Source organism: Neodiprion virginianus, chromosome 5 (assembly GCF_021901495.1).
Source record: "Neodiprion virginianus isolate iyNeoVirg1 chromosome 5, iyNeoVirg1.1, whole genome shotgun sequence".
NCBI classification, from domain to species: domain Eukaryota; kingdom Metazoa; phylum Arthropoda; class Insecta; order Hymenoptera; family Diprionidae; genus Neodiprion; species Neodiprion virginianus.
Window position 1 is genome coordinate 34,234,681 of NC_060881.1, and position 24,961 is coordinate 34,259,641.

General features: G+C 42.6%; 5 protein-coding genes across 12 annotated transcripts; 3 read left to right on the plus strand and 2 right to left on the minus strand.

Annotated features, from left to right (window-relative positions):
• Nucleotides 1-9,970: 9,970 nt before the first annotated feature.
• On the minus strand, nucleotides 9,971-12,395 carry LOC124306392 (protein FAM185A-like). 3 transcript variants are annotated; one of them, XM_046767057.1, is made up of 5 exons: nucleotides 12,023-12,392; nucleotides 11,556-11,820; nucleotides 10,974-11,179; nucleotides 10,654-10,837; nucleotides 9,971-10,581 (listed from the first exon to the last, which is right to left on the minus strand). In XM_046767057.1, the coding sequence occupies exons 2-5, from the start codon at nucleotides 11,722-11,724 to the stop codon at nucleotides 10,256-10,258; spliced, it is 885 nt and encodes a 294-aa protein (XP_046623013.1). In that variant the 5' UTR covers nucleotides 11,725-11,820; nucleotides 12,023-12,392; the 3' UTR covers nucleotides 9,971-10,255. The 3 variants fall into 3 exon arrangements, with proteins under 3 accessions (XP_046623013.1, XP_046623012.1, XP_046623011.1); XM_046767056.1 differs by having other exon boundaries at nucleotides 9,971-10,572; nucleotides 11,556-12,395; XM_046767055.1 differs by having other exon boundaries at nucleotides 11,556-12,393.
• A 157-nt stretch (nucleotides 12,396-12,552) lies between these two features.
• LOC124306394 (uncharacterized) lies at nucleotides 12,553-20,096 on the plus strand. 2 transcript variants are annotated; one of them, XM_046767059.1, is made up of 5 exons: nucleotides 12,553-12,679; nucleotides 13,797-13,862; nucleotides 18,952-19,474; nucleotides 19,560-19,722; nucleotides 19,842-20,096. In XM_046767059.1, the coding sequence occupies exons 2-5, from the start codon at nucleotides 13,819-13,821 to the stop codon at nucleotides 19,949-19,951; spliced, it is 840 nt and encodes a 279-aa protein (XP_046623015.1). In that variant the 5' UTR covers nucleotides 12,553-12,679; nucleotides 13,797-13,818; the 3' UTR covers nucleotides 19,952-20,096. The 2 variants fall into 2 exon arrangements, with proteins under 2 accessions (XP_046623015.1, XP_046623016.1); XM_046767060.1 differs by lacking the exon at nucleotides 12,553-12,679 and having other exon boundaries at nucleotides 13,778-13,862.
• LOC124306390 (mitochondrial tRNA-specific 2-thiouridylase 1) lies at nucleotides 12,702-20,628 on the minus strand. 3 transcript variants are annotated; one of them, XM_046767049.1, is made up of 8 exons: nucleotides 20,504-20,628; nucleotides 14,371-14,519; nucleotides 14,139-14,304; nucleotides 13,888-14,072; nucleotides 13,581-13,807; nucleotides 13,345-13,512; nucleotides 13,049-13,276; nucleotides 12,702-12,940 (listed from the first exon to the last, which is right to left on the minus strand). In XM_046767049.1, the coding sequence occupies exons 2-8, from the start codon at nucleotides 14,453-14,455 to the stop codon at nucleotides 12,752-12,754; spliced, it is 1,248 nt and encodes a 415-aa protein (XP_046623005.1). In that variant the 5' UTR covers nucleotides 14,456-14,519; nucleotides 20,504-20,628; the 3' UTR covers nucleotides 12,702-12,751. The 3 variants fall into 3 exon arrangements, with proteins under 3 accessions (XP_046623005.1, XP_046623006.1, XP_046623007.1); XM_046767050.1 differs by lacking the exon at nucleotides 20,504-20,628 and adding an exon at nucleotides 15,324-15,413; XM_046767051.1 differs by lacking the exon at nucleotides 20,504-20,628 and having other exon boundaries at nucleotides 13,042-13,276; nucleotides 14,371-14,763.
• Nucleotides 15,432-18,772, plus strand: LOC124306378 (presequence protease, mitochondrial). The gene is made up of 2 exons (XM_046767007.1): nucleotides 15,432-15,495; nucleotides 15,622-18,772. Exon 2 carries the CDS (start codon nucleotides 15,624-15,626, stop codon nucleotides 18,675-18,677), a length of 3,054 nt encoding a protein of 1,017 aa, XP_046622963.1. The 5' UTR covers nucleotides 15,432-15,495; nucleotides 15,622-15,623; the 3' UTR covers nucleotides 18,678-18,772.
• LOC124306398 (uncharacterized) lies at nucleotides 20,622-24,679 on the plus strand. Of its 3 annotated transcripts, none has more exons than XM_046767076.1 (4): nucleotides 20,622-21,022; nucleotides 21,169-21,470; nucleotides 21,577-21,831; nucleotides 21,993-24,679. In XM_046767076.1, the coding sequence occupies exons 2-4, from the start codon at nucleotides 21,246-21,248 to the stop codon at nucleotides 22,221-22,223; spliced, it is 711 nt and encodes a 236-aa protein (XP_046623032.1). In that variant the 5' UTR covers nucleotides 20,622-21,022; nucleotides 21,169-21,245; the 3' UTR covers nucleotides 22,224-24,679. The 3 variants fall into 3 exon arrangements, with proteins under 3 accessions (XP_046623032.1, XP_046623034.1, XP_046623033.1); XM_046767078.1 differs by having other exon boundaries at nucleotides 22,047-24,679; XM_046767077.1 differs by having other exon boundaries at nucleotides 21,228-21,470.
• The last annotated feature ends 282 nt before the right edge of the window (nucleotides 24,680-24,961 follow it).

Consider the following 24,961-nt stretch of genomic DNA (forward strand, 5'->3'; position numbering starts at 1 on the left):
AAACAATAGAAAAAAAAACTTTGTGAAATTCAAACATCGTTACAATTCTATGTGTAACTGCATTATAGAATTGGGAAAACGATTTCGCTAGACTGCGTTCACAGACGAATATTCGTATTCCCATAACCAATCAGTTCGATAACCGATCGTCGGTTGCGAACGACAGGAGGGGCAAGAGGGGCAGGAAAAAAGAGACCTGCGCGATAACGCGTATAAATTAATAGACCAATTAGTCACGCTCTGCTTGATCGCCCCATCGATTCCATCGGGTCGAATTTAATCGCTGCTGAGGCTGTGGTAATCTCGACATGAGTTACAGCTAGATACATAGGTATTGATGCAGTCCAATGTAGATTGTATCTGTTGTATTCATCACGTGTATTGCAAATTCGTTGCGGTGCAGGCGAATCCATATAGGTATACCTGCTACGCTAAAAGCATCATCATCGCTTCCCAGTAACGCCGAAGTATATTGTCGTTCAAGAAATGAATATGAAAATACGTCGAACGTTGAAAAATTTGTCCGTTGAAAAGTTGTTTCCAAGCAAAATAAAAGAAAAAAAAAAACAACAGAAATTATAAGAATCCAGAGCTGGTAGTTAATTAATCGATTAATTCGTAGTTTTTTTGAAACGGTGCTTATGAATTCAAAATTTCGTAAATTTCATTACGTAGTCTTAATAGAGGAAAAGTTTTTAGATAATTTGTAGTTTCATTGAAAATATTTTTCAATTTCAGGTGAAAATATTCATTTATCTTTCACTTATTGTATCAAACAGGTGTACTTGGTAAGCGAGACAAAGATACTAATTGATACTTCAATCACATAAATTTACATTGTATTGCATCGAGGAAAAATAATCGAGTCGATCGATTAATCTAGTTTAAAAAATAATTGATTATACTCGGATAATATAATCGATTATTTTTTGTCACTCCTACAGCGCCTCTCCTTGTATGGTCGGAAATTTGACGGACCGCAGCAGCGTCAGACTCTTGATCTAGCTTTTGCCGAGGCTGCTACGAAAACCAACCAATACACGAACTGCATGGAATGTACTCCGCGCATAAGAACAGTCGTAAATCGAGCGGTCCTCGTTGCGTAGATAATATGGAGGTGCCATATAGCTACTATCCGGACACACCGGGTACCCGGTGTAACAGACACATTATAATGCTTCAGTACGGGACCGAGGCGGGTTTATGCGTTTATGCTCATGGTTGCGTTGGTCGCTACCTTCCTGACCAATCTTTTCTCTCTTTGCCCGGCGTGCAGGGGTGAATTTAAAGGCGACTGGATTTCGTTGACCGAAACACGCCCTCGCCTCAAGGAGCGAATTGCATCTAAAAGCCCTGGATGCAGCCCTGCAGGCCCGGCATCCGCTTCTTACTTCGTAGAGCCACCGACATGGCGACAAAAGAGTGTTGACGGTGAGTTAGCGAAAAGTTACAATGTGCCAGTCCTGAGTTAAATTAGTTTACTGCTAAACTGTAGTGAGCGCGGTCCTTAGTCGAACAGAAGGCAGGTATTTGAACGAGGTAGTAAATCTCCTGATGGTTTTATTTTGGTTTATTATCTCCGCTCGTATATACCATCCATAGCGGAACGTGCATTTTGCAGGGTAGACCGAAACTAATTCAGCCGATCTTATAATAGTAACTGCGGTACACATTCCCTAGGCTTCCGTCAAAAACTCGGTACCTGTACAAACGTTGCATGTGTGATGCGGTACGTGCATCATCGGCTTCGACCAATCGGTCGACGATTATCAGTGAATAGTTTCGTTTGCTATTCGCAAAAAAAAAAATATGGAATATAGGTATCAGGTGACTTGTATTATACAGGAACATTGAGGTTAGAAAAAGTTTTTTTAGCTCTCTAACCTGAAAATCGCGTGACTTCGTCGTGACTTCTCGGCTCCCGTGATAAAAAATACGGGGCGAAACTCGTATGGATAAGGTATATCCATATTCGTTGCGATATGTACTATTTATAATCTGAGCATGTTTTACGCGTTTTTCCATTACCGTTTTCCATACACAAAGTACCAGTTTCTATGACGCTCGAGTGAGTCTGCGAATACGCGTGCGTGGAGTACGGAAAAACCCACTTTTAAGTCTCAGGAATCAAGAGTGGTCTTTTCAGTACTGCGCACATGCGATGTCGCGAACAATACTGACATTAGGCGACCCTAACCTCAATTTCATGTTTCGTGAAAAAACGCTTAACGTACTCTTGTTATATAAAGAATGGTGTGCAAGAAGGAGGTTCTTTCACCTCGCGTATTTGGAATATTGGTCTTCGGCTCACCTACGACCCATATTGCAAACTTATACGCTCGGCCCGAATAGACCGAGTTCGCCCCTTTGTTTCACAATGTACTATTATTCGAATCAGTGGGAAACAATGTGGATTATAGACCCACTTGGATAATTACATAACAGGATTGAAGTAGTGGCATATTTTTCACCACCGCAGATGATGTCTTTCAATATGTCGATCCCGAAATCGCTGCATTGCGAATTGGGGCTCACGGCGCGAGGTTGAGAAACGGGCAATAAGAAGGGTTGACGAATCCCGTGGGCGACGCGAAGTAGATCCCGCAAATACTCGGCAGGATTCACCTATAAATTAGGTAGTACGGTGAAAGGGCCACCGCGGCAGCCAATAAAGCTAACAAGAAGTAATACCGCCTTGCCGCGACCGCCGCCCTTTCCTGATTCATTATCCAATATCCTCGCGACGCATGAGACGACCTCGCCTCGATACCCGCCGTTCCCGGCACCGAAGGAGATTTACGCCCACCGAGCTTTACAGGTGTACCTACAATGTGTACCAATCCAAGCGCATGGCGTCCATAACCTGCACGAACTATTCACGACATTACCTGACGTAACTGCATAAATGTTACATGTAACTACATTTGTTTCTGGATGTGAAATATCTTTCATGAATACGTCAAACTTACGTGTTATGCAAGTTATTCCTCGACTTATTCGCAATGAATTGCTAGAGTACCATGTAGCCTCTTGATCCTTCGTACCGTTGCAGCGTCTTATACCTAATCATTTCGCGATGTAAAGTGTTTATTCAATTCTTTTACACCCAATTAAAAATAATATGAGACGCTGCTTCCACGTTGTGCTTACTTTTTTATATACATAGTTGGCTTGTCAATCATACAAATTGTGATCCATTACTTGCATTTTGGTTCAAGCCGTTCAAGCCGACTGATTTATTGGAACGGAAATCTAACCCATAAACTCCTTCTACATTCATACATATAATTATGTCCTGCTCAAAAGACCAACGAGAACTGTAGTATCAATGACTTAGAACGCGTTATTGCATTTTTTCTGTGTGTAATGCGCACGTATAGTCTGATCTCGTCGGTGTTCCATCACCTCTTAGCCTTAAATCACAAATGCTACGTTAAAACAACGCAGAGCTTCTGTCAAATGAACATCGCTGAAAATCGTTAAGCTTTACCGAAAACATCATCATACGTCAATCATTCCGATAATCACTGCTTTTCAAATCTTGCAGGGATGTGTTTGAAACATTTCGATTTACAGTTTTGCAGAAGAATCGTAATTGCACGGTTTGCAATACACCTACTTTCCATATGAAATAACTGAAATAATAATTTGCATACGATTTGTAAAATGATGACTGCTCAGCAATCGCGTGCTTCCATTGATTGTTAAAAATGTCTAAAATCTGTGTTCTGTGTCCGATTCGTCATATATTTAAGTTCGCAAACGGCTTTCCAATATATGCTTATACATACATGTATTATGATCAGGGGGTCGTAGGGGACACCGGGACTCAAAATTCCGATTTTGAGAACGCGTGAAAAATGTGCGAAAAAAATGTTTGCAATCCTTTTGACTGTTGACTAATTATACCGTCATCGTATTACTAAGTTAACAATCATATAAATGCCGTATTATGAACTGCGTCTGCAACAATAACCTATACCTACTGGCAAATCAGAAAGCCAGATAAATGCTTAGTCACTGTAACGTTAACTTTTAGAAAGCCCGGTTTCAGTACGTCATTACTAAGCTGCCGTTGCTGCCGAGTCTACAAGATATATTATGGTGAAAAATCTTTCGGAATAGATGGACAGAAACTGCGCCACACTGACCCAGAGCCTCTTTGACTTCGGTACTACGGCATGACAGTGAGTATTATTAAAAGTGTACGGTACGTACACGGTATACTGCAATGCATATTATACTGCCGGGCGGAGCGAAAGTGTGCCAAGATTCAAAGATTTCAAGATTTACGATAGGAAACCCGGGTCCGCGCGGTATATGTATACCTATACCTTATATCGTAGTTACTCGACTGTGCCCAGAGACTCGCTGCTAGTACAGTGCACTGTGTGTACGAGTTCGATCCGGAGAACTGTTACCCTCGCCTTAAACGGCTGCCGTATTCCCCATTACGACACGGTAGCTCCATTCTTATGCGTGAACTTTTGCGCCCAAACTTTACGCACCCCCGCAATTAACTCGTTGCAAGGCCATCGGCCTGCCGGGGAGGAAAGCGGGATGAGAAGTTGTACATAGCAAAATAACTGAGAGGCGTCACTGCCTCCTGCCTCTTCGCTCATTGGCGCTTTCTCCGGCAGTTTTTCAAACAAGGATACGCGTTTATCCTGCTTGGAAACTCGTTTTCACGCACATAACCTGGGTGTAATTAAAGACTGTGACACAGAAACGCGGGATTTTTGGAAAATTTGCTCGGTACAATGTCCAACAGAACGTTTGAGCCGTGGATCGACGAACCTTACGACGAGCAAGCAAACAAGAACCTCGTTATCGTAACCTCTGCTGTTCTGATTCTTCTTTTAGTCTTACTGCAACTCGAGTATATTATCGTTTCGAGGTGGTTCACTTGAACCATTCGTCGTTTCATCCGACGCAGCAACAGTGGATTTATGAATGTGGTATTTGTGAAATATATGCATGTATTTCGGATTGAAGCAACAGCAACTACAGTTTGTTAGTTTTGTAGTTATAATTACCTACCGTTCATATTGTCCAAAGAAATATACTGAACAAATTTAATTTTATAATCCCTGCTTTTCTCAATTTACTCCATGTAATTTTTTTATTCCTTAAATTGTAGTCTACTTTCGGTATAATCTTTACTTTCGGTTATTAGAAAGAAATATCTTTCTCTACCGACCACTGTAGATAAGAATTTATAATATAGAATTGCAGGTTCGGAATTAATTTTCTTGGCGAGAAAAAATTCCGTATTTGTATAATGCAGACTTTTGGCATATCACATAGTAGAAATTTATAACATTTCGTAATATCCGAGAAATTTGATGTTCCGAAAGGTGCAATAATTCCGCTGTATAAGAAGATTGTAAATTTGCTGCAAAAACTGAGCTCGAGGAATTTCTAATTTACATGACACGAATGTGAAATTCGGTAGTAGGGTTAAGAGACTAAAAAGTAAAACAAAGTCATTCCGGGAATTTTATCACACAGATTTATGTAATACAGAAGGCAAGAGTCGATAACGAATCCATCTTCGCTCCGCTATACCTACGCCAGATTTTACTATTTTAGCTGCAGGATAAATCAGCCGTATTTGTCTCTGCCACCGACCCCGGTGCAGCGGTAGCACCAGCAATAAATCTTGTTTTCGTCAACTTTCTCCGGGCAATTTCACGAGTCGCTCAATATTTCCAAAATATTTAGAGGCCCCCCGTCGGTGGTCCTCGGCTCTGGGGTGTCGGGCAGGAGCGTTGCTAATCGCCGCTACTCGTTCAAGTGCTCCTTTCTCCTGCCGTGCAGAAGTCCTTGGCCGAGTTTTCGCTCGGCGCGGGGTGCAAGAAAAAAGGGAAGAAAGCAAGGAAGAAAGAAAGGAAGGAAGATGACTCTGTACTGCATCGAGTATAACACCATACCTGTATAATACGTAGCTCATGAGCGTGGAAGCTGGGTGACGAGTAAGTAGGAGGAGAGTTTACGCCGAGGAAAGTTTTATTGACCCGACATAAATAATAATTTCCTTCGGCGGGGAGGCCTTATACCTCCCTGTGCTCCTCGAAACTCACCCTCCCTCGTCCTCCCCACCCTCGGCGTCGCTCCCGCGGAAACGATAATATCAGCGATGAGAGCCGCCATATTGGACGACGATGGGATGCTCGTTCCAATTGTAGGGGGCGGGTTGCTGAGCGAGTGATAAGGGATTCCCCGCCATCTTTCCTATTACATGCGCGCGCCGCGCCGCAGCGAAACCGGGCTCCTCACTTACTCCGGTTATGTCTATCCTCGTCCCTCGCCCCCTGCATCCGCCTTCCAACCTACTCGCGATCCTCCGGGACCAATTAACTAGGATCGCAGGAGTCCCGGACTCGTTTCGATCCGCCGCTCCCCTCCCCCCCTTCACTCCTACCCCACCTAACAACCCCGAGCACATCTCTTATCCCCGTAGAATATACATGCGGAGTTGTGTGTGCAGTTCAGGCTTGTCGTGGGATTGCGGATACGTGTTATTTCAGCGTAGCTGGGCTGCATGGCTACATCTACCTCTACGCGGACGTGCCGCGGGTCGCAGGTGCCGGCGTTCAGAGCCAATTATGCGGACGGCCAACGTCGGCGTCGGCGATGCTCTCTCGCAAATCCCCGGGAGTTTAACTTGTCCGCGCTATAACGGATTAACGGCTGCCATCCATCCGACCCGAGGTGGGTAATTGCTTCCTACCCTTAATTAAATACCATTAATTTCATTCGATAACTTCGACTCGGTGTATATGTATACATATATATACACGCGGATCCTGATATGTTTACACAGAACGCGCCTCTGCGTGTGTGCCCGTATAATGTGGCAACAACGAACCGGCTTGCTTGCCTCTCTACGATAGAAAATTGCTTCGTCTATTCCGTATCTACCCGCTTCATCGCTTCGCTCTGTACTTCTTATATACCTATATCGTCTGTGTATAGTATGTGCCACTGGCACCGAGACAACGGGTACTTTATCACACACACCCATGGTACAGATACTATATACCATGGCAAAGCGACGCAGCGAAAACTAAAAGAGATATATCCTTATCTTACCTATTATCGAAAGCTCGGGCGCTGCAGGTCCCCCCATATTCCTTACCGTCCGCGAATTCGATCTTGTAATGCGGCATTTCGTAGATAACACGTATAATATGCGCCTACGTATGGGTATGTGTTTATTCATTTAGTTACTTTCAGTATAATACTTATATTTCCTCTCTTTCCCTTCGTTTTTATTTTTCCTGAGAAATATCAACCTGTTATGTATATATCTACTAGATCCATAGAGCTCTACACTCTGCACTTTTTAGGTAATAACAGTCATGATTGTAATTACAAATTTCATGCCTGATGTTCAATTTTCTGCACTCTGGAAGAGATTAGTGATAGAATGTATGTTTGTGAAAAATGATTGACATTACGTGCGTTATTATCCTCGGCGAATTGAAAACTTATATACTTATTGTTAAAAGAATATAAAGTTCACAAACAAGAAATTTTGCATTGTGTCATCAGTTTCAAATTTGTCATTCGGCCATTTTCGATATCATCGCTAAAGTTCATCAAACAAACCGACAGACTTTTCCCTTTTCACTCTGATATAAAGTATCACGAAAACAATATTTCCGGCTTGTTTTTATTACATTTCAAATACAACGGAACAAAATAAACTGCAGTAAGATACAGAGTACATAAAGTACATCATATAGTTTTCTTCGACCAGTCGAACGACATGCGTTCGACATCTTTCCCCGTATGCATATACCGCATTCCGCATAAACGTTAACATCTTTCCGTGTCATATGCGCCGAGAATATTTCGCTGCAGCCGACCTGCTCGCAGCCTCTTGCCGGCATGAGCTAAAGCTTTTACCTCGGTGTAGCCGTCACGTGGTGTAGAGAATGGGAGCTGGTATCTGCAGGGGTCCCATTGTGGCCGGATGCCATTTAGCCGTGGCTACGACAGCGGTTGCTACCGCGTGGGTGTTCAATAGAACGGCGAGCGATTAAACGACCCCGGGGGCGATTTTGGGACACGCGCGGCGTTCCACCCTGCGGGCATTCAACGGCGCTCACTCTTGCGGCTAATTCACACTCTTATTTATTTAATTGCACCGAGGTCAGCACGACCACACCTGGACTGCTCGTCAGCTCACCATCCCCGACTTGATCTGTACGCTCATACACGTGTTCGTGCATATATAAGGAATCTACACGCGATGTGTCAGGTTCCACTACAACACGTGCTTGTGTCGTATTTTTATATTCGCGTATAACAAAATAGCGACTAGCGCGTATGTCATCAAAGGATTACTCGTATATCTTCGGTGTTTTTTCGTCTACTTTTTATCTTCAACCATACCTCTGCATCGACACTCGATCAGCCTGAATATATAGTGTGTTCCTGCGCGCGTGTGTGTACGTCGCTACAAGAGTGGCTGCACCCTAGTTGCCGTGTGTTTGACGGGCAAGGGGAGAGGGGGGAGAACGACCGGGGCGAGTATAATCAAATTTAAAATTCCCAACGCGGACGAGAGTTGGCGCGGCGTCCAATGAAAGAGTAAACCGACGAATGTAATCAAATCGGATCCCGCGCGTTGTCACATGACTCCGAATAAGCGCCGCTGGCCCGGAGCCCCGCGGTTCTCGTCCTCCGTCGATCGAATCGGCCCGCGAGATTTCCCCAGGGTGAGAATGAAAGCCTCCGAGACGCCCCCCTCCGTGTCTCCGCCTCCCCCGCCTCCGAATCTTCCTTCTGAGAGTCGCAAAACTCAACGCCCGGGTTCGACAGCCGTCATCAAAAGTTACAAAACAAGGGTACCTCTTAGAACTCCTTTTGAAGGATACCGAAATTCCTCTCCGAGTCTGACGTTCGACACTTCCCCCATCCCTGTCTTGTAAAATACACTTCCAAGAATATCATGGCTTATTCATTTTTTTTTAAATTTCATTACCTGCAGATTCATATTGTTTCTTGAAACAACTGATAAAACTTCACAGCAGCCTGCATGGTGTACGAATTTCTGTAATTACAATCCAATTCGGATTCTCGGTTTGGATTAGCACTAATTATGAAGTGTATAATAGAAGTAGGAATATCTTAGGGTTAGAATAAGTGAGCTGATTTTGGGTGGAAATATGGGTGGCGATGTTAAACGTTAGTTGCCCGTAAGTGTAACCGTATAACCACAGATTTTTATACATAGGCATAGAAATCTGCGTGTGTAACTGACTTCAAAATTCAATTTTGTGTCAATCAGCGCCACGTCGGTTATTCTGGGTACCTTTATTTGCCTACAAAATTTGACCACATTTTAAACGCGTCGTCCATTAGAGAGTATGAGTGCCATCCTTCCGCACTCTCCACAGGGCCAAATCATTCTGCAGCAATGAGTGGAGATATACTTATAAGCTATCGCGACACATCACACACCAAGCGAGTGTTTAAGTCAGTTTAAGTACGCGCTAGGCCGCTGGTGTCGCTAGGCCCTGGGTCAGCCCCTTGACATCACTGCTCGTATACTAAAAATTGTACGCGTCTTGTCCCTGTTTTTTAGTTCCTCTACGTAGCGCTAGTAGTAGACTTCTGACACGCTCGCTGCCCTGGCTGACCGCGCGCCAGCTCGTCAGGTAACTACTAGCGCCACTAGCGGTGGAAATTGGCGGCAGAATCGAGGCACATTTTGCGAACCACTTTTAGCACCGTGTGTCAGGGGGCTGCCCTGGGTCAATTGACTCGGGATAAAGCGCCTGCTGACATCTCGTGAGCGTTTTGAAACACGAACCCCTTCCCGGTTCCCGACTGTTGGGTAGCAGAACATCATGTTCCCGCTCGAACTTTACGTTGCATCCGTTTGGATTTATTTACCCTGCAGTATATGTTACCGACTTGGGCAATAGGTTAAAATAATGCGACATCGGACAAAGAATTTGACAAACAGAAATACTTTTATTCAACAGTCGCGTCAGTATTACAGAGATTCACGCTTAGGTATATATCGGCGTTCACAAGACGCAAGGTAGGTATCGTACATGCATATGCACCATTTGGAATGGCACGCAATCAATCGACGACGATGATTGTCTTTAATGTCCTACGTATATATGTGAAAAACTTGATATAAAAATATAAATGAAAATAAACATTTTTTTCTCATAGTTTTATTATTGTTATGCTTCAACGTGTAGTCGCTCATTGTTCTCAAGAGGTAAGCCTAGCGCAGGAACCTTCCAAGGTTCAAAGTGTCTGCCCAGCTCGCTTTACTTACCTTGATACTTTTATCCGACATTACATCGAGAGAGGTATCTCCCTTAAAAGATTTAAACCGCTGAACATTGCGGGTGTGCTCTTCCATACCGTTTATACTACCGTCGACATCGAGTCTGCCAGCCTTCAGGTTTAACTGTATGTCATTTTGCTCGGGTACTACGAGGTTGACATCGCCTGACGAGGATATGCTGGAATTAGCCGATAAACGAACAACACGTACCCTGGAGGGTCCTGTATTCAACTTCGCATCCAAGGATCCGTCTAGACAAACTATAAAAGTCAAAAATACATCAGGTTGCGGTGAAAAACCCCTTAAATAAACCATCTACTGCGACAACTTACGTATATTCAATCCTCCGTTTCCCGGTATGTCGATGGTAGAATCCATGTGGAGGTTGTTCAGGGTAAGATTACCGTTCTCAGTGGTGAAATATGAATTGGTACAGTAACTGCTGCCTATGTCGACATCCCCGTTTTCTGTGGACACCTTTAAATCCGTGCCCAAAAATTTATCGGCACGAACTGTCTGTAATAGAAAAAAGAAAAACCAAAAGAAAAACCAACGGAGGATGAAAAAGTAACGCAGAAAGAAAACAAAAAGAAAAATAAAACCGATCTGACTGTATGTATACGTATCACGCAGGAGACGGGTGAAATCTCACCCCTCTGTCGACAGTGTTGATTTCAATATTTCCTTGAAGAGTGCGACGCAGAGTAACGGAACCACCATCGTCAGACGACAGTATCATTTGACTCGCCTGCAACTTCTCCCCAGTTATATTACCCGCCGCGGTTCTTACTATGATCGAGTCTGATACCATGCCAGAAACATTGACGCTGCTCATACCGGCTACCCGGACATCAACATCTGAAAAAAGTGAAGCGCAATTCGTGATACCTGTTTTCAGCTGATTTAAAACCATCTACCAAATTATATATCGTGGCTAACTTGTGAAATGAATAGGTATTTTTGCTAAACCCCGACGCACAATGGAATTACTGAACCGTAGTACGAAACCATGCATAGAAGTATCTGGAGAGTAATTATACCTCACTTATGCAGCGCTCAATTGATAGACACTAAAACTGGGCTAAGACGAAAGGGCGTAATTTATCGCGTCTTCATACTTGCAAAAGTTTGAAACTCTGATCTCACGATTGTTAGCCTCAGAGCTACGTGACCTAAGCAATTTTAAACTGATTCATAACATTTATATTACGAAACAAAGTTCGTTTTTTCTTACCAAACCGGATTGGTGACTCTATGAGGCATTTGGCATTGGCGGGAATCGGCGTATCTCCTTTGACTTCCCAGACTTCGCGGTCATTTACTTCGACAGAGATAAGACTAGAGGGCCGGTTCTCCACGGCAGAGTCTTCAACGACCAGGACACGGACGAGGAGGGTATTCATATCAGGATACCTTTCGAAGTCGGTGGGTCGAATTTCAACGTCGCAAGGTACCTCGACGACCACCTTACCAAAAGGATTAACATTCTTTGCGACCTCCTGAAGAACGACCGCTCGCTTATTCTCATACTCGGTGGAACCTCCAAAGCAACGACTGCCCGCCGGAATATTCGCGTACAGTTTTTGGTTCAGACGAAGATACGATAGGAAAAATCGCCCACACGCCGTATTCATTCTGATACCTCCGCTGACCGAGAGCCAGGGAACCTAACTAAATGTAACTAACTTAACCTAGTCTAACCTTATCTATGTTCGTCTAACCCAGCCTACCCATTCGCACCCCTTTGGAGATATTTAGATGGCTTCGGTGTGTGGGAAATAGCGATTATCAGAGTTTACTCGAAAAGTGAAGAAACAGGGTAAGACGTCTTCAGAGACCCGGCAGCCAAATACAACTGGCTCCCTGGCTTTGAATGTATAATTACGGTACCGGCAACACACAACGAGGACCGGCCGACAAGTCTCAGGTTCTACTTTTTAGTACTGTGACCTTATCAACTCTTGAGGATTAGCTGTAGGATTGGGATTGTTCAGAAAAATCTAATTTGGCGATGCGTTCACATTCCAACGCACGTATTTACTTGATGAGAGGCGCGGCTATGCCGACTCTTATGTCAAAGCTTTCATTTGACAGATAATGCAAGAGAGTAGGAACATGCATAAAACTCGGCCAATCGTAACGTTCTTTGGTCCATATATGTCTCTGGTCGAGCTACGCCATTGGTATGGGCTATCAAATGAGCTATATATTTTTCCTTTAGCTGTCCGTGGGGATTCGCAAAGCTTTCCCGCGCTCTGCAAGAACCTTAACCTCAAAGTTCAAAATATAGTCCGACGAATTCGTACGATCAGAATCGGTTGTCTTCTAGGATACACAAAAGCCTGCAGGGACGTAAAGGTAAAATAACGGCAACTCAACGTTTAAAAAATAAATATTTTATCAACTACATGGTAACAAAAGTATAATATTTTAATGCAAGACTGAATTATGCCTGGCCTCCTGAATTGGAGGTTTTAAAGAATTCTGGCATTCCTCAGAATCATCCTGCTCCTCTTGTATATCTTTTCTGTTACTTTGATTTAATGAGTAAAGCGACGGTCCTACGTTCAGCATTTGTGCACCTCCTAGGCACTCGTCAGCCAAATACAACGCAGCAAACTGTCAGAATAAAACGTGGAATTAATCTTTGGAACTTCTATCAAACTAATCTCTTGTGAAACAAAATGTTCTATATATTTTCGGAAAACAAAAATATCGACCTCTTACCTGCCCTGGCGTCACAGCGCGAAGTGGCTTGTTGATACGGATAATCAATCGATTGTCGAGGGTTTGGAGTATTTTGCACGGTACGAGAGGATGGGTGTGTTGAAAGCGAAAATTGCAATTGAGAATGCCTTGGCGTTTAACTAAATCTTCCATGCCAGGGTCGATCCAGTGAACCCTTGAAGTTAGTGCCAATTCCGTGTATAACGCAGGGTGGTTGGTTCCTTGAACCTGTGCATATTCCATAGAAATGAGGGTAGACCTTGCTATTGTTGCCAATTAAGAACATGCAAACGTACCACGAGAATATCATTGGATTTGGAATCTTTACGGAAAACAAAGTATGGCCTTCGGACACCTCCGATTCTACATCCCTGTCCCAAAGTCCAGTGGTGAATGCCGTTGTGCTTTCCGACGACTGTGCCAGTATCTAAGTCTACAAAGTTACCGGGTTTTTTGTCCACGTACTGAAAACAAAGGTGACTTTGTTTTTGGAATAAGTTCATTTATCGCTAGACTTTGCACAGATACAGACCTCTGAGATGAAGTCTTGAAAACGGCGTTTACCGATGAAACATATTCCTGTACTCTCTCTCTTATTAGCGACGTTATACAGGCCGTTTTCTCGTGCAATTTTCACAACATCCTTTTTGTAATATTCTCCTAACGGAAACATAGTTAGCCTGAGAGAATCTTGGGGTATTTGGCACAAAAAGAATGTTTGATCTTTTATTGCATCTTTCGCTTGCAGGAGTTTCACGTCTGCAACCAACATGGAAAGGGATCAAACTGTTGCCGCCATCGCTCATCAGAAAAGGTGCGTATTTTCCATTGTTCCTTACTTTTGTTTGAGACATAGCGTTGGAGGTAAGTACCAAAACTAGTATTTGCATAATGTCCAGTAGCGACTGCATCCGCACCCAGCTTGTTAGTCGAGTAATCAAAAAAGCTGCGAAACTTGATGAACTTGTTGCAACGGATATCTGGGTTGGGCGTATACCCACTCTCATAATCCTTCAGTAAATTACTAAAATAGAAATTCTCTTTATCGTAACAGTCTCTAAACGGCGTCAAGCACCAAGGGATGCTGTACCTGAAGACTTCGTTCCAGTACTCCTTGACGAAGTCGATGCGAGTCAGAGGCACCCCAAGTCTATCGCATACGCGTTCCGCATCTTTGTAATCTTGTTCGATCGTACATGTCCCGAACTCTTCGTTTGCATCCCAATTTTGCATGAAGACTCCAACGACATCGAAGCCTATAAAAGTGGAGAAAAGGTTTGCGTGATACAGCTGTTTATTTCGCAGCTTTTAGAATCGCCAACCTTTTCTCTTCAATAGCAAGGCCGACACGGCGCTGTCCACGCCCCCCGACATGCCTACGACCACCCTCCGGATCCCCGAACGCATAATCTACCCGTCAATGTGCTCCTAGTCTAACCTCACTTAGATTCCGTGGACCCTGTTTACTCCACTGTAAAGTGTAAAATTTTAAGCACGTGGAGTTGATGCGTTCTGAGAAAACCATAGATTAGGTGCGTCAGATAGAGTGGTTCGGAGGTGGTGACTGTAAGTTCGTTAACGAAAGTACACAAAAGTCACGGTTAGGTTAGGTTAGCGCTAGTAGAGAATCCCCAAAAGGCTAGAAAAGTAAGTCGCGATAAAGCGACTGCATCTTTATCAACTATCGTAAGTAAGCACATGCATCACATGCTCGACTTTTAAATCAGCTTTAATACTGTTAGGTGAATATCCACAGAAAGACTACGTTTCCGTCAACGACGTCTCCATCGAATATTCGAGAGTCGCCTAAAGGGGGTGCTGTGGTTGATTTCAACGTTGATGTATATATCTCTAAATATCGAAGTTCAAGTATCTACGCAAAACGGGTTTATCAGCTCTGTTCTATACGCAATTCTGAAGAATAACACTCCAACACATTTTCATTTGATGCAGAAATCAAAAAATGGCATAAATTCTACGAAATCACACGTGGACTTCGATATTTGTAGATATATCGTATACAACCTTGAAATCGACTAGGGCACCCCTTTTATATAGATTTACGAAAAAAATCAACCAATGGCAACAATGTCAACCAGGAACACACCAATACCGATTGTAGTTCCATGCGTATAAATAAGGTATTTAAGGAAGGTGCAATGGACACTAATCGGTAGTCCAATAATCAAGAATTGATTGGAAAAGTCTACATAATTCGGGCTTCTATTGATTATCGAACTTTGTTTATTCCGAGAGTAAAGATTGGTTTACATACGACGTTACGGTTGCGTTACTTCATATGGACTTTATAAGCCAATCACATTGGCCTACAACAGCAAAAGCACCAATGAATTTATAGATCCGATCGTGTCAGGGACAGTCACGAGATAGTCATAAGAACGCATGTCCCCATTACCGAGCAGCGGAGTCAAAAGCCGGGTTTATAGGTTAGTTCCTTTAATCACGCAACCAACAACCTCATTCGGCAGTGCTAGTTATTGCATCAGCCAGTGAGGAGTTATCGCTCTTAGTAATTTTGATCGCGAAATCATTCTCAAATAAATTTCTATCAGCGATGTCTCGCCTCCTCGAGGTGGCCTGCAAAAGAGGGTTGCTGAGACGGCGGTCACAATTCGGCATCGCTCGAGCCTCTCTCGACGCGCGAGTCGCCGTCAGCGGTAAACCACTCGTCGACGCTTATAAGGAGGGTCAGAATATCCACGGATTCCGCGTCAACCAGGTTGCCGATGTGGAAGAGTTGAACCTGACTGCCGTGAGATTGGAGCATCTTGCGACTGCTGCGCAGTACCTCCATCTGCGACGAGAAGATGGGAACAATGCTTTCGCTGTCGGGTTCAGAACGACTCCAACCGACTCGACGGGACTTCCGCATATCTTGGAGCATACAACCCTCTGCGGGAGTGAGAAGTTTCCTTGTCGTGATCCATTTTTCAAAATGCTGCGTAGGTCTCTTGCGACCTTCATGAACGCAATGACTGGTCCAGACTACACAGTCTATCCATTTTCAACCCAGAACCTGAAGGACTTCAGGAACCTACAGGCTGTTTATCTGGACTCCGTTTTCAAACCAAACTTGAGGCTTCTAGATTTCAGACAAGAAGGCTGGCGCCTTGAACATGCCAACGTCAACGATAAGACGTCGCCTATCGTCTTTAAAGGTGTTGTGTTTAATGAGATGAAAGGCGCATTCAGCCAGAATGAGAGCATTTTTGCCGAACGTCTTCTCAATTCTATCTTACCCAGTCATACTTACGCAGTAATATCTGGTGGAGACCCTCTTGTTATACCCCAGCTCACCCATCAAGATCTAGTCAACTTTCACGCTAAATACTACCATCCCTCCAATGCTCGCTTTTTCTCTTATGGCAATTTCCCTCTTGAAGATCACTTGAGATTTGTAAATGATGAATATCTTTGCAAGTTCGATCATGTTGACGCATCAGCGACCAGGGTACCACCTGAAAAACGATGGAATCAACCTAAATCGAAACATATACAATGCAGGCCTGATCCCATGGCTACAGATCCGGAGAAGCAGAGCTCTATCGCAGTTGGCTGGCTGTGTTCTGACATCACTAATGTTCAGGAAACTTTTGAGTTGTACGTTCTCTCACAGCTTCTTCTGAAGGGTCCAAATTCTGCATTCTATAAGTCGCTGGTGGAGCCAAACATTGGTGGAGGTTTCAGTCCTGTCACTGGATACGATTCCCATTCCAGGGATACCACTTTTGTTGTTGGCTTACAAGGCGTTTCGCCACAAGATTTTTCCAAAGTTGATGAAATCGTTCAGAGCACTGTAGCCCATGTTGTGAACAATGGATTTGAACAGAGCCATGTTGAGGCTGTTCTTCATGGTATAGAACTGAACATTAAACACCAGACTTCTAACTTCGGACTCAATCTATTACTGAGCATGACTCCGCTCTGGAACCACGAGGGTGACATTGTGCAAGCAATGAAAGTGAATCAAGCAGTTGCCACGCTTAGAAAATCCCTAGAACGCAATCCTAGACACCTATGTGATCTAGTGAACAAATATCTCAAGGAAAACAAGCACAGGCTTACATTGACAATGTCACCAGACGAGACATACGAAGAACAAAAGAATGCCGCTGAGCGTGCTATCCTTGCCCAAAAATTGGATCGCCTCTCTCCTCAGGAATTTGATAAGATCTTTGAAGAAGGACAGGCACTGGTTGCAGAACAAGAGAAAAAGGAAGATACAAGCGTACTGCCCTCCTTGAAAATTGAAGACTTAGAGGACGACATACAACGTGTCCCCCTTATTGACCTTCATGTATCCGGTGTTCCTTTACAACTCGCCATTCAACCGACTAATGACGTCACCTACTTCCGAGGAATCCTAAACATTGCGGATCTCGATGATGAGCTCAAAGATTTGGTCCCACTTTTTAATACAATTGCCGCAAAGATGGGTACTGCTAACTATGACTACAGAACTTTCGATCAAATGACACAGCTCAAAACAGGTGGTCTGAGCCTCTCCCATCATATCGCTGAGCTGAAGAATCACATATGTAAATTCGAGGAGGGGATCCTCTTTCAGTCGTATTGTTTGGACAGAAACTCTGCTGATATGTGGAAGCTGTGGGAAGAGCTTTTCAATAACGTTGATCTAACCGACATGAAGAGGTTTGAAACCTTGGTGAAGGTGACAGCAGCCAATGTGGCGAATGGAATTGCTGATTTAGGACATATATATGCGCTAAGCAGCTCGGCCAGCCTTGTCTCGCCGATAGCTAGGCGTCGCGAAAGCTTATCTGGACTTGACTTTGTTGAAAAAATGAAGAGAATTGCCCAGGCTGAAGATTTGAGCCCTGTACTTAGCCAAATGCAGCAGATTGCCAAAAAAATTTTAAATAAAAAGCAGTTGAGGTCAGCTCTCAATTTATCGTCAGGTAGCAAGGATAATAGCTTGCTCGAGATCCAGTCTTTCTATGAGAAACTGCAGGGCGAAGCGGCACTAAAGTCACGTCTTATTACCGACGGAAAAGGGCTGGTGCAAGAGAACCAAGGCATTCATCATGTTCTTCCCTTCCCAGTGAACTATGCCTCCAAATCCATACTCACTGTCCCCTATCAGGATTCACGCTTTGCAGCTCTACGAGTGCTCTCGAAGCTTGTTACCTCTGTTTATCTTCACCCTGAAGTGAGAGAAAAGGGGGGTGCTTACGGAGGTGGTGCAAAACTGTCCTCAGATGGTGTATTTTCGTTTTTCTCATATCGAGACCCGAACTCCACACACACTCTGGAAGCATTCGATAGAACGTACGAATTCCTACAAAAGTACACACTGTCTCAAGAAGAGATCGACGAGGCTAAGCTGGGCATTTTTCAACATGTAGACTCTCCCGTGCCACCAGGACACCAGGGAATGACAAAGTTTATCCATGATCTGTCAGACGACGAAGTACAGTTACACAGAATTCAGCTGAAGGCTGTTACCAAAGATCAGTTGATGGCTGTTGCTGAGGAGTTTCTTAAACCAGAATCGACAGGGGTTCTGATAGGCAGATCGCTGATAGGACGCCCAAATCCAGCACTTCAAGAGCGGCCTGAAAAGTGGACAGTCGTTTCACACCAATAGGAGACTGTGGGGTAGCTCAAATCGAATAACATATTAATTGTTTTCATTTAACTTCAATAAATTATCCAACTGTTTACAATTTTCTAGTGAATCGATTACTGTGTTTCATTACTTATCCTTGTCCGAAAAATTAGGTCTCTATGTTCTGTGAAAGTTCCGTATGTTGCAATGCAAGATTCTTTTATCGTCTCTCACTTCAGGAGAAGAACAGTAAAAGTTGTAGGCAGAGACAAAGTTTTCTCAAAAAAATTCAAATATTTCTTCATCATTTCAGTCAACCACCCACTGCTCAGGATTACTATTACTTCAGATGCCATGCAGTGGGTGAGAGCAGCCCAAGTACTCCTTGCAAGAAGACTACCACCGATTCGGAGCCTGGCGTTCTGCCAATCTTTAATAGATACAATATTCTCAACGGGGCTAGACCCCACGTACCAGTTACAGTCGAGGACATACCAGAGTATTTTACTGAGGATAACTATCGACATTGTGTCAGTACAATAAGGACTATCGGTATCGTCAGAAGATATGAACACGAGTCCTATATGCTAGAATCTGTGAACCAGACGACAAATCGAGTTCAGATTCCATTGACGAGAGGGATTAATCGTGACCTGCGGACTTACAAGAGTATCAAGCGCATCATTGGCTCAGGGAAAGAACGTAAGGTAACAAAAAAAAAGAAACTGAAACAAGCAGAAACGAACGCAAATGAAAATAGTACAAAAGTCTCGGCAACAGATCTTCCATATCCAGACTTTATCCAAGACCCATTGCAGATGGGAGATACGAGAGTGGTGAGTAAACGCATCCAAATTTGTGGTAATGGTGAAACGTTTGTATGAGAAAATCGACCTTAATAAACTGTGTTTCATATCTCAGAAAGATGGGACAGTTTACTTGGTACTGGGAACCCTGCAGTGGGTAAAAGGTGAACCTATGATCGATGCTCACAGATTCATCTATGTGCATGACCTAAAGTCTACGTACGAGTCATTCATGCTACAGCATGCTATAGCCCGCCGTCACATTGATTTCTACAAACGTAAGTTGGGGGTTATTGTTAGTCTTGAACTGATATGCAGTACCGTTACTACGTTTATTTTAACATACCCTAACACACTTATCTCTATTTCAAATAATAATTTGATCTTTCTTGTGCAGCCCATCCCGAGGAGATTAGAGAAGTCGTCCGAAGACCGAACGAAAAGTGGGAGCCAGCTTTTCCACGAACAAAGCCAACGTGTAAACGTGCGAACAATTGGCAAAAATGAAGTTAAGACCTGACCAGAATGCAGAGCAGATTATATATGTGATTATAGTGCGTAAAGTTTAACGGTATATGATGTAATGTGTTTAAGTTAAAGGTTTCTTTGAATATTTTTATATCTTATAATAAAATGGAATGAAGTTTGGATTTCTGAATTTTTTTTGCTGTACTCAACTTGAGTCATTACGCATTCGTTTTCTTTTGAGAAATTACGTGGGTACAGGGTCTGACTGAATTGATATAGTGGTTTTCAATGACAGCCGAAATTTTTCTAAAAAATATGAAACGCAAAATATGTTAGTCTTCCTTTGTTGACGTTCTTGGAAAAGAAACCGCTCAATTTCAGAATCGATTAGGTAAAACGCTTGTCTTACTAAAAGCGGTTTTGAGCGAACACTGGCGTAGCAATCAAAGTGTACCAAATAAATTGCCTCAATTGAATTTTCATCAGTCGGTGGTCATTTCACAGTCATAATAATAGCCGACACTGCATTATGCAATATTATGCATCTGGGTACAAGCGATAGTAACATTTGTTCAAGTCATCTTTACGTACCGACCGTTTCCCGACTTGAGTTGCGCAACGCAGAGGGCGCCGCTTAACGATGAATTTACCTCGTTCATTTTCGCTTTCGCCCCCATTAGGTTAGTAGTCACTAGTCAACGGGTTAGCAGTCGTTCTAGATCTTGTCAACGTACAAAGTTGGGTCTCCTCCTCTCTGCCTTCCCGGTGGGGACTATAAATTCGAGCCACTGTCAGATTTTTGACAGCTAGGAAGCGAAAAGGAGAAAGCGCAACAGTGAAAACGCGTTTATGCGTTGCGCGCGCAGATATTTTGCGGGAAAATACGTTTTGGCAGACTTCACACATGCGCACTTGGAGGGATAAAACAAGACAGCCATAGTGCTGTGTATATCCTCCTCGCACTCTCATGACGGTAATGTGACGTCAGGCGAAGCTTCCAATTGGCAGGTTGCGATCAGTCGTGTGTGCATCACAGATTCCGTATTGCGTTGTTTAAGGAACCTCCTGTCAGTTGTTTGCAGTAGAAAACTGGTTCCTCGCCGCCTTTGGGTTGGTCCTGTTTTTCAATCGTTTCGTATTACATACACGAGGCCGTGCAGTGTCTGATTCTCGTCGTGTGTATTTTGTTTTCTTGTCTCAACTTCATCGATCGCGACACCAATGTTTTGTTTTTTGCTTTCTGCACTCAACCGTAGCGGAGACAACTTCTAACGTGTTTCGTGTGGCCGAACTTACGAGTCTAAAATCATCGCAGGTCACGACTAAACGAGGGATGCCCGACAACGGGGCTGTTTACCAGCCAACCACCGTTGGCTACTCCTACGACACCGGGGTCGATGGCTTTTTGGGTGTCGGTTCGGTCACCAGGCATAAGCTCGGCCTCAGAAAATGGCTCGAATGGGTCAGCCTCTCCACCGCAGTCCCTCTAATATCGGCGGGCCTCATCTTCCTCATCGTCGCCCTGGTGTCCAGCGAATCAACCGGTCCTCAAATTGAGGTGCTTTCAAACAACGCTAAAACACTGCCGTTACTTAGTCGCTATTTTTACGTTATTACTATTACCATCGGAAACAATGTGACAATGCATAACTGTATGTCCTCAGGCCAAACAGATTCAGATTACCAAACCTATCGAAGTTCAGCCGATGCCGGTTGCTTCCGATAACAACAGCACTAAGAAATGCTCACGACCGATTAATCGGAATCGATATAGCGGTGATGATTCGAATGGAAGAACAATGACCATTGGCGCGACATTGTTGGCATTTGGTTTTCTTCTTGGCCTGGTTTGGGGATGGCTCCGGTTTTACAAGAAGAGAGAATCGCCCAGGAATGAGCCATCTGGGGGTGGAGGACAAGTATGTACATATTAGGGAGATGCCCTTGTATAGCATATGAACTGAAGAACTGAATGAGTAGCCCCTGTGATTAATTTTGTCCCGAATGTTTTACGCCTGTTTTTCTACCCCGCTTGTTTGTTTCTTTACCTTACACACCACTTTTGTTATTATGATAAAAGATGTTGGGCGGTTTGAACCCGTCAACTGACTTGCTGGTGGGTTCCCCTTCGCAGTACGGGCCGGTACTCACCGAGGTCCCAAGTCACCCGAAAATAAAGCAGATCACCAATCACCAGAATACTGCTTCTGCGCTCTCTGACCAGGAAGAGGAGACTAGGACCCTAATGCAAGAACCTCCGTCTTTCAGCCCTAACTCCAACAACACCAGCGAAAATCAGCATCCAGAATGAACTCCTGCTCGACTTGAAGTGGAGTATTGAGCTTAAAAAAGTCTGGACAGAATTAATAATTTCAAGTAACCTGTTCGTATTTATCCGAGCAGCCAGCAATCTGTTCGTCTTTATTTTTATTTATTTTTTGTTTTACTGAATTTTCAATCAACCAACCAATTCCAGTTGAATTATCAAATACGATCCGGTTATACCCGCATGTTACCGAAAAATTTGACGTTTTATGTGTAGAAACTAAAGATGTGTGAAATGACCGAGCTGGTAAAGAGTCTCTTATTTTGTTCTGTACGTAATTAAATTTGTACAAAAAAGCGAAGAGACCTCTTACATACGGTTGTATAGTATATACGTATTTCTGACTGCTTTTCTTAATCTTCGATGGTCGGGCAATTGCCGCGTTTTCTATTTATATATTGCAAATTTACTTGTTCTGTTTAGTGCCTGAATCGGCTTTGTGACATAAACGTGAGATCTATAAACTACTAATTATACACTTACTTTATGTTTGACTAATAAAATAAGACCTATTGTTTCGTGCAAAGTGCTTTCGCATTTCTATTTTTTAATTTTTCATTCTTCTAGAATCTTGTTCTATTAATTTTATATTCGAGGCATTGATATTCAAATTGTTTAATTCATAAATTCGATTAACTTCGCACATTTTTTAATATCGCCTAAGTCCCCTTCAGATATAAGTAGCGATATTATTAAACAAAGTTGATTCAATTCTTTTACGCTTATAGTCTAAAAAAAAAGGAGAGGCGAAAAAAGCATAGGTATATGAAAAGGTAATTTTATTCAATTACTTCGATACTGGTAATTTTAAGACTAATATTTTCTATTCAATTTTATAGACTGATGATTTAATTTTAATTGAGTAATATGGATCTATATCTATGAATGCTGTCAGTCTTGTCGTTACAAAGTTAGGGTATCGACAAGTTGGCATATTTTATTGCGTCCTCGTGTGCAAAATCACGCTCTCATTGATTACTTAAGAAAGATGTGTGTATATATATTGGCGATTTGATTGATTTACTCATTAATATATTATGTGTTTTACAGGTTGTCTCAACTTACATAAATCGTGCATTAGAATATCGGAAATGAGGACTACTATCGAAAAATGGTTCAGATGATAATATTATAGTTTCGAGGAGAACACACGATGGACACCGATATCAGTTTCGTTGCAAGTAGTACTTCTTGCGAGAAACTAGCACGAACGTAGTTTTCTTGAATTGTACCCGACCTTTTCCTGGAACAGATGTTGTACTTTACGTTAGTGCACATTCAGCCATACGCGATTAAGGTTCATACCATTCACGGATCACCAGTTACGACTATTCGCAACTCGAAAATTTTTCATGATACTAAGTTCCGGGAAAATAGTATCAATAATAACAATTTTGAGGTATGGTAAGGTCCAGCGCAATACTCTGCTCGCCACACTACAGCATTTCCAACGTCGGCTGCAACTCTGTATTCAGACAGAGGGAAATGTGTTTGAACATTTAATAAACTCTTGAAACAATCGTGCTTTTACCCAAAATGATTGCGATTGAAAAAGTACCTAACAATAAAGAAGTATTTAAATACATGAATGCAGCATCGCTAACAGTAATTGCATTTCAAACAGAACATGTATCATGACTTCCCGAGCTTCGAACAGTCATAACTCGCGATCTGTGAATGACATGAACTTGTATCACGTACAGCTAAATTTGCATTACCGTGAGGTACAACATTCTTTCCGGAAAAACAATCGGTTGCTATTCCAGAAAACTACCTTCATGCTAGTTTCTCACAAGCAGTACTAATCAAAACCAAACTGGTATCACCATTATGTAACCCCGTCGACATTGGAATATTCTCATCAGAACCATTTTTCGATAGTACTCCTCATTTCTGAAATATTGTAATGCACAGTTTAAGTTGGCACACCCGTGTACATCTATATCATTGTATATACCTCAGACAATACTTAGGCACAAGGCACAATGTCCCAAAATTTAACATCCTAAAAAGAATTTTACAACCCAACAAACATTTTGGATTACCATGTCGTATTTGAGATGATGAATTTTGGGATGGTGGACATAACTTGGCCGACTTTTGGACAAATTTTGGCTATCGCATTTTCTGGGACGTATAGATGCAAACAAATTTGTATATAATACAACAATTGGATATATGTATTAATTAATATATTAAGAAAAATTCAAAATGCAAAATAATTTATAAAAAAAAGAAAATTTAAATTTAAGTGAGTTGATTAACTTACTCAACGTCTTTATGACATTAAATGTATGTATGTACCTATTAGTGTCTATTGGTATCTATTGCTTTACTAGGCAAACGTCTACGAAGTACTGGCACTGCTAAATCTTACTAAATATGCTATACTAAATATTCAAAAATTAATTGATGAATAATAAATTTATTTTCATTTTTAACAATGTATATTTTACATAATTTATATTTTCTCACTTTTTCAGAGATCAAAATTACGATTAACTGATACGATACCATTATTAAGTTGAACCGTTTGATATGGCTTATGAAGTGTCCAACTTATAACTGTTACCTGAATCACCATTTCATTCGATAATCTCTTTGCGTAGCTAAAATTGAAATCATCTTAATCTGTGTGCTGATTGTATCAAACTCAGGGCGTAACGGTCTTGAATGACTTTATGCCTAACGGCAGCGTGCGAGCTTCGAGGCGAGCCCAAAAC

Excerpts from the sequence above, each read along its gene's own strand:
- LOC124306390 (XM_046767049.1), bottom strand. The coding sequence starts at position 14,455 with ATGCGTTCGGGGATCCGGAGGGTGGTCGTAGGCATGTCGGGGGGCGTG. Across the intron at positions 14,073-14,138 it reads TACTGGAACGAAGTCTTCAG|TAATTTACTGAAGGATTATG; the intron begins GTACAGCATCCC and ends TTTCTATTTTAG. Across the intron at positions 13,277-13,344 it reads AATCCAATGATATTCTCGTG|GTTCAAGGAACCAACCACCC; the intron begins GTACGTTTGCAT and ends GAATATGCACAG.
- LOC124306392 (XM_046767055.1), bottom strand. The coding sequence starts at position 11,955 with ATGAATACGGCGTGTGGGCGATTTTTCCTATCGTATCTTCGTCTGAAC. Across the intron at positions 10,838-10,973 it reads TCAACACTGTCGACAGAGGG|ACAGTTCGTGCCGATAAATT; the intron begins GTGAGATTTCAC and ends TTTCTATTACAG. Across the intron at positions 10,582-10,653 it reads AAACGGAGGATTGAATATAC|TTTGTCTAGACGGATCCTTG; the intron begins GTAAGTTGTCGC and ends TGACTTTTATAG.
- LOC124306378 (XM_046767007.1), top strand. The coding sequence starts at position 15,624 with ATGTCTCGCCTCCTCGAGGTGGCCTGCAAAAGAGGGTTGCTGAGACGG.
- LOC124306398 (XM_046767076.1), top strand. The coding sequence starts at position 21,246 with ATGCCCGACAACGGGGCTGTTTACCAGCCAACCACCGTTGGCTACTCC. Across the intron at positions 21,471-21,576 it reads CAACCGGTCCTCAAATTGAG|GCCAAACAGATTCAGATTAC; the intron begins GTGCTTTCAAAC and ends GTATGTCCTCAG. Across the intron at positions 21,832-21,992 it reads CATCTGGGGGTGGAGGACAA|ATGTTGGGCGGTTTGAACCC; the intron begins GTATGTACATAT and ends TTATGATAAAAG.
- LOC124306394 (XM_046767059.1), top strand. The coding sequence starts at position 13,819 with ATGGAAAGGGATCAAACTGTTGCCGCCATCGCTCATCAGAAAAG. Across the intron at positions 19,475-19,559 it reads AGATGGGAGATACGAGAGTG|AAAGATGGGACAGTTTACTT; the intron begins GTGAGTAAACGC and ends TTCATATCTCAG. Across the intron at positions 19,723-19,841 it reads TCACATTGATTTCTACAAAC|CCCATCCCGAGGAGATTAGA; the intron begins GTAAGTTGGGGG and ends TTTCTTGTGCAG.